The sequence below is a fragment of the Rattus rattus genome, chromosome 5 (genome assembly GCF_011064425.1).
Source record: "Rattus rattus isolate New Zealand chromosome 5, Rrattus_CSIRO_v1, whole genome shotgun sequence".
In the NCBI taxonomy this organism is placed as follows: Eukaryota; Metazoa; Chordata; class Mammalia; order Rodentia; family Muridae; genus Rattus; species Rattus rattus.
The window spans coordinates 15,730,772-15,743,879 of record NC_046158.1 but is presented as its reverse complement, the minus strand read 5'-3'; the positions used below and the strand labels follow the sequence as shown (position 1 = coordinate 15,743,879).

Genomic DNA, 13,108 nt, shown 5'->3' with positions numbered 1-13,108 from the left:
GTGAGAGTGACCTTGGTGATGTCTCCTAGTAACTGGGGATACTGAGCCAGAACTGGCCATCTTCTATAACCAGGTAAACCTCCTAGCAGTAAAACTGAGACATCAACCCAGCCACAAAACTTTTAACCTATAATCTGTCCTGTCTACAAGTTGTGCTGGAACAATGGTGGTACAGAACTTGTGGGATTGGCCAACCCATGACTAGTACAACTTGTGGCCCACTCCAGGAAAGAGAGCCCGTGCCAGACACTGCCTGGAGGGCCAGGAACCAGAGGCAGGACAGCCCAGAGACCCAACCAAGAACCAAATACTACTGGGGAAAAAAGTCAATGAAATGATTCCTAATGATATTCTCATAGATTGGTGCCTAGCTTAATTGTCATCAGAGGAACATCATCCAGGAACCAATGGGAGTAGATGCAGAGACATCTTTAAAGACCAAGCATTAGGCAGAGCCAGGGGAACGCTGCAGAATATGGGGAGGAAGGATTGTTAGAGCCAGAGTGGTCAAGGGTACCATGAGAACACAAGACACTGAATCAACTAACCAGAGTCCATAGACAAGCAGGGATCCTGTATGGGTCTGAGCTAGGTCCTCTACATGTTCCTTAGGGTTGTGTAGCTTGGTATTCTTGTGGGACTCCCAACAGTGAGAGTTGGGGGTGTATTTCTGACTCTTTTATCTACTTTTTGGACCCTTTTGCTCCTACAGTTGTGATATGAGGCTTTGTGCTCTGTCTTATTGCAATTCTATCTTGTTAGGCCATGTTTAGTGGATTTACCTGGGAAGCCTGATCTGTCTGTCTGTCTGCCTGCCTCCCTGTACTCCCTCCCTTCCCCTTCCTTCCTTCCTTCCCTCCCTCCTCCTCCTTTTCTCCCTTTCTTTCTTTTTTCCTGGAAGAGAAACAAGACTTGATTTGGAGGAGAGGGGAGGTGGTAGGGAACTGGGAGGAGTGGAGGGAAAGGAAGCTTCAGTCAGGATATAATATGAGAGAAGAATAAATGTGTAAAAGAAAGGAAAAGAAACCTAAAAAATAAATATGTACACACACCTACGTAGGGAGGGGGAGAGGGAGAGGAAAGGCAGGAGAGGAGGGGAGAAGAGCTACAGAATGCATAGATCTTAGAACCTCTGGACTTGCCTCTGCTCTGCAAAAGAAGCAGACAGTACAGGTCTCTGTTGTCCAGTCACCCAACTACATGTGTGCCATGGCATTCAGCTGTATGTGTGCCATGGCATACAAAAGTTTGCTGGATGCTTTCCAAATATTAAGTTGTATGCGTCTTCATTGTGCTCCCTATGCAACTTTCACATTTTTCCATTATAATTGTTGACACCATAGCTCCCATTAGTATCAGGTCCTCTGTACCATGAGTCTTTATCTCTGTCTAGTAACAGTAGTTGGGGTTGAGCCAAAAATCCCATTTTAAAGATAAGGTGACTGAGGCCAGAAAGCTGCCTGGCTGCTGTTTGGGGTTGATAGCTGACACAAAGGTTGATGCTCTTCCTGCTACCCATACCATTCCCAGTGCTGCCTGCATTTTTAAATTCTTTGATGTTTCTAGGCTTGGAAACAAAATGTCACATTAAGATTTTTGTTGTGAAAGGAAATGTAACTGTGCATACGTTTATTAAAACAGCTTTTCTCTAAATAGTGAACCATCTGTAATTTTCTGTCGGAAGCAACAGACATTAAAGCAGCTGTGTGTCTCTGTTTCTCTTCACAGTGCTCCCATGCCCTACCTCATAGGAATCCATTTAAGTTTAATGGAGGTAAGTGGGCTTTTTTCCTCCCTGATCCCTGATGTGGGCTTTAGTTTGCTTCGTGTAGCAGAAAACTGGGATCTCAGGATGTGTAGCTCTGCACACAGGAGCAGCTGAAGCAACTGCTCATGTGCGTCCCCCTGTCCTTCTCAGTGCACAAACCCCATCCATCAACCTAGACCTTCCAACTGTCTCCTGCATTCTGCACTTCCCTGCTTTGGTTAAAGATGGCGGATTTTTCCCTGGGTGAATAAGAGAGGGTACGGAGGTAGAAGAAAGATACTATTTGGACTTGGATAAGGTTTGTTTGGAAAGGATTTGTTTGTTTTTCATGATGGCATTTATTCTAAGTCACTGTAACAGTGTTACATTTTCATGGTAGGAAATGTGATACAAATGATTTATAGAAGTTATGAAGAAGAAAATTAAAATTAACCACATTGCCATTATTCCAGAATGAACTACTGTTAGCATTTTACTATTCTTCCCTCTAGTCTTCATCCTGTAGATATTTAGCTCATATAATGTTGTCTTTACCTATCAGCATTATTATATGAGAATCCCTGCCTTTTTTCTCCACCCTCAGTAACAACATTTGTTCTGTCATTCCTACAACTTAACCACTTTTCTGCCATTGAACACTTAGGTTGCCAGATGATTTTTTCACTATTATAAATAGCACTTCAACAAATATCTTTATGCATAAGGCTTTATCTTCATTTTTTTTTCTGCATTATATCCCTAGTGCAGAATCCCTAAAGCAGAACTGCTTGGTCAAAGCTCTGTGTCTGCTGCCAGATCGCTTTCCGCATGGCTGTACCAATCATGCACACTGCTTTCAGTGGCCTTTCTGTGCTTTTGTTCATGCCTTGATTTGTAGACTAGACCTCCAGGTTCGTTGGGTTTTTTGTTTTTATTTTTTCCCTTCCTGGGGAAAGGACAGGCATTGCACTGCCCAGAGCAGGGTGGGGCTAGTTAGCTTGCCTGTGTGGCACAGTGTAGGTTCTAGGAGGAAGTCCCCAGCCTCGCCTGCCATGGTGCTTAGCATGTCTTAAAGGAAATGCTACTTTTCTTCTGTTCCTTTCATTTCTCGTTGACAATGAGGACCACCTGCTTCGCCGCTAACTGTTGCACGCTCTGCTATTGTGCTTACAAAAATGAAACGAGTTGGTTATCGAAAAACCTGTTTGTTTGACATTGAGAATCTTGATCAAAATAGACCACAGAAATCTGCTCAAATTTCTAATTTGACAGGACGGCCATGTGGCTCCTACATTCTGTTAACAGTCCCTCCCTGTCATCACCCAGCCCTAAGCACATACAGTACACAGTTTATGGACTATCTTGGATGATGTATTTAAATCAGACTGAAGAGATTGCTTGTGTGTTTTACCTTTGAAGTGAAAGGGTCTATTCAAAGCTCCCATACAAAAAATTAAAAGTAAATCCTTTCTAATGGACCTTTCATGCCAACTGCTTTACAGTTTAAAGCACTAAAGACTATCAGTGTCTGCAGTCTCCCTTCTCCTCTTCCTGCCTTCAAGTCTGCTCTTTCATAGACTTTTCCAGACCCTTCTTGTGTCCCCATACTTTCAGCATTCTCTAAAGTATCTGGTCTTAGCTTGCTTTTCTTCTCTATGTGCCCTCCAGCCATCTTGTTCAAGGCTCTTTCTTCAGCACTGAGTCAAAGTCAGTGCCACCGCTCTGATGACAGCTCTGCCTCTCTCTGGATTTCAGGTACCCACTGAACTCGAGCTGTCTCAGTCTTTCCCCAACCATTTATTATTTGCAGACACACATTCTGTGCTCTCAACTCCCTTCTGATGTTCCTAGTTCCTTGAAAGGTATTGCCTGCAGATTCCCCAAAGTCGAGGTACAAGCATTCTCAACAAATACTCACAAGTCTCTATATAAAGCATCTCCAATCTTGTTCCTTTCCCTCTGCCTTCCTTGGCTCTTTTCCTTAGCTTTCTTGGATTCTTACAAAGCCCTATTCACTGATTTGATAGCAAAATGTAGCCTTGTGTGTTCCAAGAATTGTGCTCAGTCCTGGAGGTACAAAAATGAGGATAAGGTTTAGTTCTTAGTCCCCTTGTGGTGGTGGTTGTCTTGTGCATTGCCAGGTGTGATGACTGTGGCACACCTTCCATTCTCATCCCCATGGCTTCTCCACTGCTGTCAAGCCTTCTGCCCCATTACTGTAAGAATGTGAATGAGCCAGTGCTTGTACTAAATAATCCCCATAGAAGTCCTGCCCTTCTTTGGCAATTCCCGAAAGTATGCTATCATGTTCATCTTTTACCTGTGGAATCTCCTTCTCTTACTCTAAACAATAGCTGTTTATTTTCAAGTCCCACAGTGTGTCCTCTGGGATGTGAACCCCATGGGAGCAAAGACAGCAGCATCATCTATGGTAGTCTTAGCTTCTTCAGCAGGGTGCCAAGCGGGTGGTATTGTCTGAAGCCACAGCCTTCTGAGATGTGTGCAGTCAGTTCTTGAGGAGCTGTAACTGAGCACACTTTAAAGCCTTCCAGCAGGCATCAGTGCTTGCAGGTCACCGATGCCATCATTGCTCACAGAAAGCCAGGCCACTGGCACCTATAAACCCGGCGCTATTGGGCACAGAGACCCAACGATCAAGGTGGCTTGCTGGTTTCCATCTTTGTGTTAAGAATGATAGAGCAGGTACCTGACATCTTCCTCAGGGTTCCACACATAGGCATAGGCCCTCATACCTCTGTGCACATGTATGCACACATTCAAAAGAGAGGTTTAAAAGTTTTTTTTAACTTTATTTGACTTTAATACAGAACAAGCCTTTTTATATAGTGAATCATACAATGCATGGTATGCTAAGATTTGAACACGTAGGTGAACAGGTACCAGTCTGTTCTGGCCAGTCTTTAAGGGCTTTAGGTGAGAAGATTCAGGAAGCAGTGACCCTGCTGTGCTGAACCAAAAGAAAAACAAAAATGGAAGTTGTTCCAGCCTCAGGGTAGCTTTCTAAACCCCAACAGAAAATGTTTCCCTTATCCCCACCACACTTCTTTCTCTGCATCTTCTGGACTTTAGCTCAGGCTCAGGTCCTGTGTAAGTCTGTGTGCCTGCTGGACTTACAGAGCTCTTACATGGCCTGCAGTGCTTCAGCATGTCCGGAGATTTTCTTGAAGGTCTCCAATGCCAAGGGAGGGGTGTGGCCTGGCATCCAAGCAGTTCTGTAAGGAAGGGAATGGGGAGGCCCGGCTCCTCACTACACTAGTTTTCTTACTGGCAATTCAGCAAAAGGCTTATTTTTGACTGGCTTGTTATTTTTTCTTGAAAGCTATAGGCACCTTATTATGCCTTTGCATATGTGCCAGGATTTTTTAAACTTCAAATGAATGTGGCAGATGTTCATAAAAGTTTAGAAAAAGCTACCATAGGAAGACTTTTTAACCATTTTTATGACACTCAAATTTGTGCACAAAAAGGAACATAAATTATAACCTAGTATTCTCATTGGAAGGAAGGTTATTTTGAGGAAAGACCTACTTCTAGTCTTCAAGTTTGAGCAAGATGCCATTGCTGTTTGCTAAATGGTAACCTTGTCACTATAAAGAGTCCACTTTTCTTCCTAAGTGACAAGTTTATAGCTGTTCTTCTTTTCCCTCCCTCCTTCTGCCTCTTGATATTCTTCCTCTCACTTAAGCAATTGGAGGCTAGTGGCACATGAGCAGAATAGCCAAGGGTATTGGCATGGGCCTAACTGCTTCTTGGAGAGAATGATCATGTTAGTTGGCAGCTAGGAAATCCCAAAACATGGCCAGATTACACACTGACTATTTCCTTTCATTCAACTGATCTCAATTTAGTTCAAGACACATTTATTCAGTCCCCCTTCTGTGCCATATCTGGTAGCAGGTGCCAGGTCATGTCTTGTAGATGGTGCTTTTCCTATTTGTAAATGAAGAGCTTCCTTGCAGGCTTCAAAATAGTGCTCTGTGCAAATCTTAGAGTGAGATGAGGAGGGGTGCAGCTAGAAGGTGTTTTATGGTAGAATGGCCAGGAAGGTGGAGGGAAAGGTGGTTATAGAGTCCTGTTTCACAATAAAGGCTAAAACTAGCTCATAATTGAGACCTGCAGAAGCAGAGTGCTTGGGATGTAGGTCCTGGAGTCTGACTTTCCTACTTCCTGCTCAGGTGACCTTAGGCAAGGATATCAAGTGAGGAGCCTCTTGTTTTTTCTCACCTGCACATTGAGGATAGGGGCTGAGTTCCCTGTATGGAATCATTGGGAAGACCTGATGAAGCAGTATGGAGCCCAGCACGTGAAGAACTCCATGGAGTCAGCATCCATGGCTGCCTTGTCTCCTTCAGTGGCCTTAAAGTCATTTATATTGCTAAGTTGGTGGCTATAAAATCATAATATGTGAACAGTCATAGCAAAATTGGGTTGCAACTGCCCAGTGTCCCCTGGTTTGCATTGTCCCAGGATTGAGAATAACATTTCATAAGATTCAATCAGTGTCCTTTCAGACCCCTGCCTGACCACATCCCTGCATTTTTCTCTTGTGTTTGTTTTTGTCTTTCTTTTCTTGAGAAGTTCTGGCACTCTATTATGGCTCTGTGTCAGAGCTCTCAGGGGCAATTGTGGCAATTGTGATATTTCGTTCCTCTGGATCTTGCTTTCTTTATCTAGGATAGCAGAGTTCTATAGATGATGAGCATGGTCCTTTCCATGGTAAGGTGCTGAGGCGCTTTTATATCCCAGGTCTGTATATAATAGCGGCTGTGCCTAGTCTCTACCTTCTTGGGGTTTTTTCTGGAGCAGATGCAGACAGGTAGAAGTAAACAGTGAATTTGTGTGGGTACCAGCTGTGGTAGGAGTCACTGACCCTAGCCTAGGGGGCTGAAGGCCACCCTTGTCAGACAAGAAACATGGGAGCTGAAGCCCAACAGTAAGTAGACCAGGCTCAGGAAAGCCCAGAACACAGGGAGCCAAGCACATCATCAGAGCCTGGATCACCAGGGCTTCACAGGACCATGAAGAGTTCCACGGCAGCAGGAGCATGAAGGGGGTAGGGGCGGCCAGCCATTCTCAGCCTTGTAAGCTGCATTAAAGAGTCTGAACTTTATAGGGCAACAGAGAGCCATTGAAGGGTGTAAATAGGGGAGGGACATGGTCAGGCCTTCTCCTTGTAAGTCATTAGAACCAGTCCTGCCATATAAAATGCTTGGAAACTGCTTCACACTGTTAATAAAGTAAATTGATATTTGTAAAGATCAAGGTAATTCTTAAGGAAATTACACACCAAAACCCCATGTATAAAATTCAGATGTGTTAGCATCCCTAACCCGTGCTTCTGAATGGTTTCTTGCTACCAGGCCACAGCCGAGGTGTTTGGAATGATAGTTTGCTTGAAGGATTTAAGCACCACTGTTGCTCAATGTTGTTCTTTCCTCTCTGGCTGTTATTGGCTTTTATTTTACTTTGCTGGAAATAATCCTCCTGCCTCAGCCTCTCACATTCTGAAATCAAAGGTATGGGCCACTGTACTTCACTTCCTCTGTGTGTTCAAGTGTTTTTATGCATCAAATATCCATGCTCCACCCTAGTTTGAAGTTACAAATTTAGATGATATCCTCAGTGATAGTTCTAGGGCATGGGAATGGGGAGCACGAGATCCAGGACCAAGCTGTATACACCTAGCCCTAGCTTTCCTTACTAACTATTACAAGAAGCATATGATGCTACTCAGAGCATGCAGCTGGGACACAGTAATCGTACCTCTTTCCCTTGGAAGGCTTGGCTAGTGGTCCCTAGGAGCCTGGTTCTACAAACTCACCAAGCATCTTTCTGAGGAGAGAATCAGACTGTCAGATCCAAGCTTGTCTTGATCTGTGGGATGCAGAGGCCACATTGTCTGTGTCTGCAGTGAAGGTCTTGGTTCACTCTTGGGCTTTGACATAAAATTGTAGGATTCTCTTATAGACATTTTGGGTTATTTTGCTTTACAAAGAGCCTGGGTGTCTATTGTTTAAGTTGGCAGTATTTTATCTAGTTTTTTCTTTCATGTTTTTCATGGTATAGCAAATCTTTAATCCTTCGGTGTTTTTTATTTATGTATGTATTTATTTATTATTTTTAAATCATTCAGTACTGAGTAAAGCTGAAGCATTCTGCTGCTTCCCAAGATTCCACATGTAAACAGAGGTACAGTGTAGTTTATAAAACTCTGAGCCATAACCTTGTTCAAGTACAAATGGTGGCTTGTGTGTGTCCTTACAGTCATAGAAAATACCAGTGGGGTTTGGTTGTTGGTGCAATAGGAAAGCAAAGTTTGCATAACAAAACAATCTCCTTTGATGAATATGGTAACAGGTTCATGAAGAGAACTTGATCAGGAGAGAGAGGGGGTTGGCAGCAGCTAGAATGTTCCAAATCTTTGAGTTATCATACACTGGGGTGTAAGTTATTACATGCTGGGGGAGGGGTGAGTTATTACACAATGGGGGATGGGTGACATACTAGGGACTATAGCTCCTTTCCCTTAGGAACATGGTTCAGCCCTTCTACAAAATACACCTTGCAGAAGAAGGAACAAAGACTTTAAATAAAATGATTCCCTGTAAAATATGGGTCTGTCCACCCACAGCTGCTTCTCTGAGCCATGTCTCATAAGACTCTGTGGGTTAGGCCTGGCCCTGCCCCACACTTAAGTCGACCTTTTTCCTCTTAGTGCCTCACTCTAGGTGTCCTGGGAGAGGAAATCACAGGACTCATTGTGGCAGTATAGCAACCTCCTCAGACAAGATCTATTTCCAGATGATGGCACCTACTTCCTTGTCTCTCCAGGGCTCCTTGTCTCATCTGTAGAAATGCAATAGCATCTCAAAGCTTTGTGAGAATTAACTAGTTTAATGAGTGTGAAGTGCTTGTTCTAAGTATTCAATTAAGTGTTCATAGTTGGATAGTATAAATGTAAGAGCCAAAAGGTTAGATGACTGAAACCCTAGAGATTGGTTGATTTTGTAAAGAAAGAAGTAATTGGACGGTGGTGCCCAAATTTCTTTAAAATGTCATCGGCACCACCATCGAATAAGGAATTAAGAACACAAGTGCACAGGTTTTGTTCATCAGGGTATCTAAAGAGGTCTGGTTCAGTGGGTGGGTTTCCCCCTGGAAGCTATCTCCTCTTCACAGTGGCATCTGCCTTTAATATACCACTTAGCCTCTGTTGAGATCAGTTCATAGAAAACAGCTTAAAGACCCCGTGGTACTTTGTGTAATCAAAGGGAACAAGTACTTCTGACAAAGGTAAGGGTCTCCTAAAGTTCTGCCATTCTCAATTTAATTCTCAGTGGTTGAGTGTCAGTCACAGTGTAGAGAAACAGAACAATCATGCAACACAGTGGATAATGCTTTTGTTTTCCAGATTTTTTTTTCCTTTCTTCTCTTAGCCTGCCATTATAAGCAAGGCCATTCAACAATGTTAAAATTGATTTCAGAGGAAACTCTGAGTTGATAAGCCCTTTCCAAAGAGATGCTTAAATGAATCAAATTCTCATCAGATGAAGATAAGAAGTAGGCTGCAGGAGCCCTGGGACAGAGTGGAAAGAGCCCTGCAGACCTGAGTCCAACTTTCTTCCAGGACAAGAGCCTTCTAACCAGGTTCTTGTTTAAAATAGGAATCAGATTAACAGGGGAAAGGCATGAGTCATCTCACAGTCTGTCCCCTAAGTGAAAATGCTTTTAATCCCGGCCTCTTTGGAGCTGCCTCTCGGAAACAAATAGGCGAAGTTTAAATCTACTAATGTGCACCATGCTTCAGCTGCCTGGTCACTGCCTTAGAAGGGCCTCTGGCTGTGTTAAGATAGCAAAATGCATGCTCACCACATCTAGCACATGATAGGTGCAAAACAAATGGAAATGACTACCAGTACTTCCTAGCCGTGGACTAGAATTCCTTCTTGAAAGAATTAAGGAACTCATCTTCCCCAAGACAATCTTTGCCCTCTTTTCTATCCTCTGTTTTACAGTGATTAACTTTCCTGAGTTGACATTCACTTAGAGACTTTTAACTGAGGCCAGCCCCATGGGCCTGGGGACTTCTTTTCATAAAATCCTTGGGGTGATTGGGGTAAAGCCTGATGGGAGTGTTTCGATGGCAGTGATGATTGAAGAGAGACTCCCTTGGCCTAGGCAAATCCCACTTGGGATCTGGGCACATGTGGTTCTGTTTAACACCATGCTCAGCAGCTCATGGTACGAATTTGTGACCATCAGGCATTTACTGTTGATATGTGAGGTCACCACAGTAGGGGTGTTTGTCAACCAAATTAAACTTCCTCTTAATGACCTAAAATAATTGATTCGGAAGGCATTTAAATGGGCCAGGGCAGTGTGTAAGCAAGCTGAAATCTGGCATTTTCTGCACAAATTACTATGTGTCTTTGGCTTGTGTTTTGCTTTTGTTGAGAATAATGTGGATGGACTGTGGCTTTTGGAGCAGTAGTTGAGTCATATTTGAGTCCCAGGTCCAATACTGTCTCTGTAACTGGTACAGGTCACTTATACTGTTGTGCACCTTCAGATCCACATCAGCTTAATGCAGGCATGTACCCAAAGAGTGACCATTAACTCTGGGGTACATGAGCAAGCTGTCCCTCAATGGCAAATACTATTATTGAGTAATTTTAATAGTTTGTACCAAGTGGCCCAGCAGTGATGAGTAACTACATCTCACCTACTTCTTGCTAACCACTTTCTCCATAAACCATTATCTGCGGTAAACAAATACAGTGAATAAAACTGGAGTCGTAAACCTCTTTTTCCCTATTGTTTGGTTCTCAGTTAAGCTCAAGATTAGTCTAAAGTTGAACAAAAAGGTTTAGGCTATGAACAGATCTTCCTTAGGCTATACTTTAACTAAGCATAGGCCTTGGCAGGAAAAGCTTTGGACATCACCTTGTGTTTGTACAAAAACTGGGCATTAGCTTGAGACCTTAAGTGTGGTACTATTAAGTCTTGTTGGAAACCACCAACACCGCCATAGTATTTCCTGATAAAATGTTTTGCTCCATAAACCAGTACCTGAAAGAAACTAAAAAGACCAGACCAAACCTCGTGGATGCTTCTCCAGGTCATGCCAAACCCCAGTGCCCAGCAGCCAGTGGTGAGAAGGGTCCTCTTCAGTGTGTACCTCACAATATTTTGTACTGACCACATGAATTAAATTATGAAACTTGATAAGTGCATTCTTGCACTACCCATCCCTAGCTTTAAAGAGGAGGGAGGGAAAGAGGGAGAGGGAGGGAAAGAGGGAGGGAGGGAGGAAAAGAGAGAGAGAGGGGGGGGGAGAGAGAGAGGGAGAGAGAGAGAGGGAGAGAAACGCTATGATTTTTGGAAGTCATCCCAATTTTTAAAAATAAGAGAATTTGGACATTTTGGCATATGGGGTTTTTTAAATGAAATTTCATGGAACTGAAAACAGTCAATTTTAGGTTTCCAAAAATTGTTTTGATTTTCGTTGGTATAAATTTGCTGCACATGGTTTTGGGGGAAGTTCTAAGAGATACATTTAGGACTTAAGGTTTGGGGGTTTTTTTCCCCCTTTTTTTTTCCTTTCTGTTTTTAGATTTATGGTTTAATAGGTGAGTTGTTGTGTTCGGGGGTAGGGGGATTGCAGGAGGGCAGAGTTTCACTTTTAAGGACAGTTTCTGGAAATGATAGTCATTACCCATTGCTGAGCAGTGACCATGGGACATGATTTCAGCACAACTGGACCCTGCCTATCCACCTCTTCTCCCACCTTGGGGCGAGTGCTCCATTAGCAGCAGCTGCTGGTGATCAGCACGTGAGTCACCTGTATAGACTCAGGCTTATTGCATGTCAAGGATCAACAGTGTCGGAAGAGACGGAGATGCCCAGGAGGGGCTTCAGGCCACCTGCCGTGAGAGGATCAAAGGGTTGAAAGGTCAGAGGGCACAGCTCCCCTAACCATATCTGTCTGTGCAATAGCTGTTTCAGATTGTAAATCTTGGCAATTTCATTAAGTCCTCCTGGCTGCTACTGGGGCATTGAAATAATAAAATTTTATATCTGCTGCCTTTCCTGCCTCTGGCAGCCAGACTGATACATTCTGTACAAGGTGGATGTCTTATGAAAACCTTTCCTAGTGATCAGAGCAGCACTAATAAATTCTTATTCTAGGAAATTGGGGCTCCCAGAACCTCATCCTTTGGAATTGGTTGTTTTATAGGGAAAACAATCTCTACAAAAGCCATGCAGCATCCTTTTGATTTTACAGAGTTCCTTTCCTCCAGAAAACAGATCCCTAAACCTTCTCTCTTGCCACATACTTCCTCAGGAGGTGAGGTGGCCTCAGTCAGCCCAGCTCTCTATTACACAGCCTTGTCATGGTGCTGGACCCTCTCTTGTCAGCCCTTGACATCCAGAGAAGTCCTCCTTCCCACCCAGCAGAACTTTGTTGTATTTTTCGAGCCATGTCTCCTGATATGGATTTCCAGCTATTTTTCTTACATCTTCAAAGTGCTGTGGACCTTCGGGGTTCAGAGGCTCCTATACAAGACAGATCACAGCACTGGCCATCACTTAACTACCCACATATTTAAGGCCACCTATAGTTTGTTTGCAAAGTTAAGAGATTTTCATGATGAAGGTGGTGTTTCTTAAATTCCAAGGGCTCCTTTTCATGGGAGATCAATTCCCTCTGATTAAGTCCGTAATTCTCACTAAGCCATGTTTATGGGGGCAATAAACAATGTTTCAGCATGCTTGTTAAATTGGGTCTCCAACCTCTCCACTCTTTAAAAATTGACATTTCAAATAAAAGGCAGGTGGAGATGGGAGTTAGGGTTTGCTGTGCTTAGTGATGAATGAATGATGGCCAGTGGCAGTTGTGTAGAAGGAGTGAGGCCTTGTTTTATGGGAGGGAGGCCCCAAACCATTTTAGGATTAGGGGGTTCATATCCTCTTACACTCCTGGTGAAACTCCTAAATCCATGCCTCATTGTTTCAAATTGGACAGGTACTGTTATGAAATAGCAGATATATACATTACAAACTAACTATGTCATTTTCCTAACAAGTCTTTTCTGGTAATGATAGCTCTGTTTTCCAGGTGATAAAGTTTAGGCACAGAGGAGTTGTGTAGCTTGTCCAAAGTCACACAGTGAAAGACAAGGATTTGACCCAGGTTACTACTCTGAAATGTTTTAACATGCAAAGGCAGAAATTATACTAATCTTAATTTAAGGTACACTTAACTATTTAGCAACCTATCTATGGTGGCCACAAAAGATATGTATGACCCAGCTCCTGTCCTCAGTGTGTGCTCAGCAC

General features: G+C 43.3%; 1 protein-coding gene across 7 annotated transcripts in view; it reads left to right on the top strand.

Moving 5' to 3' along the window:
* The window catches only part of Dennd1a (DENN domain containing 1A), a 490,128-nt gene that overhangs the window by 311,915 nt on the left and 165,105 nt on the right, over nt 1-13,108 (top strand). For all 7 annotated transcript variants that reach the window (XM_032903215.1, XM_032903216.1, XM_032903221.1 and 4 more), the window contains one exon: nt 1,729-1,774. In XM_032903215.1, the coding sequence (XP_032759106.1) occupies nt 1,729-1,774 (46 nt within the window). The remainder of the gene's footprint in view (nt 1-1,728; nt 1,775-13,108) is intronic.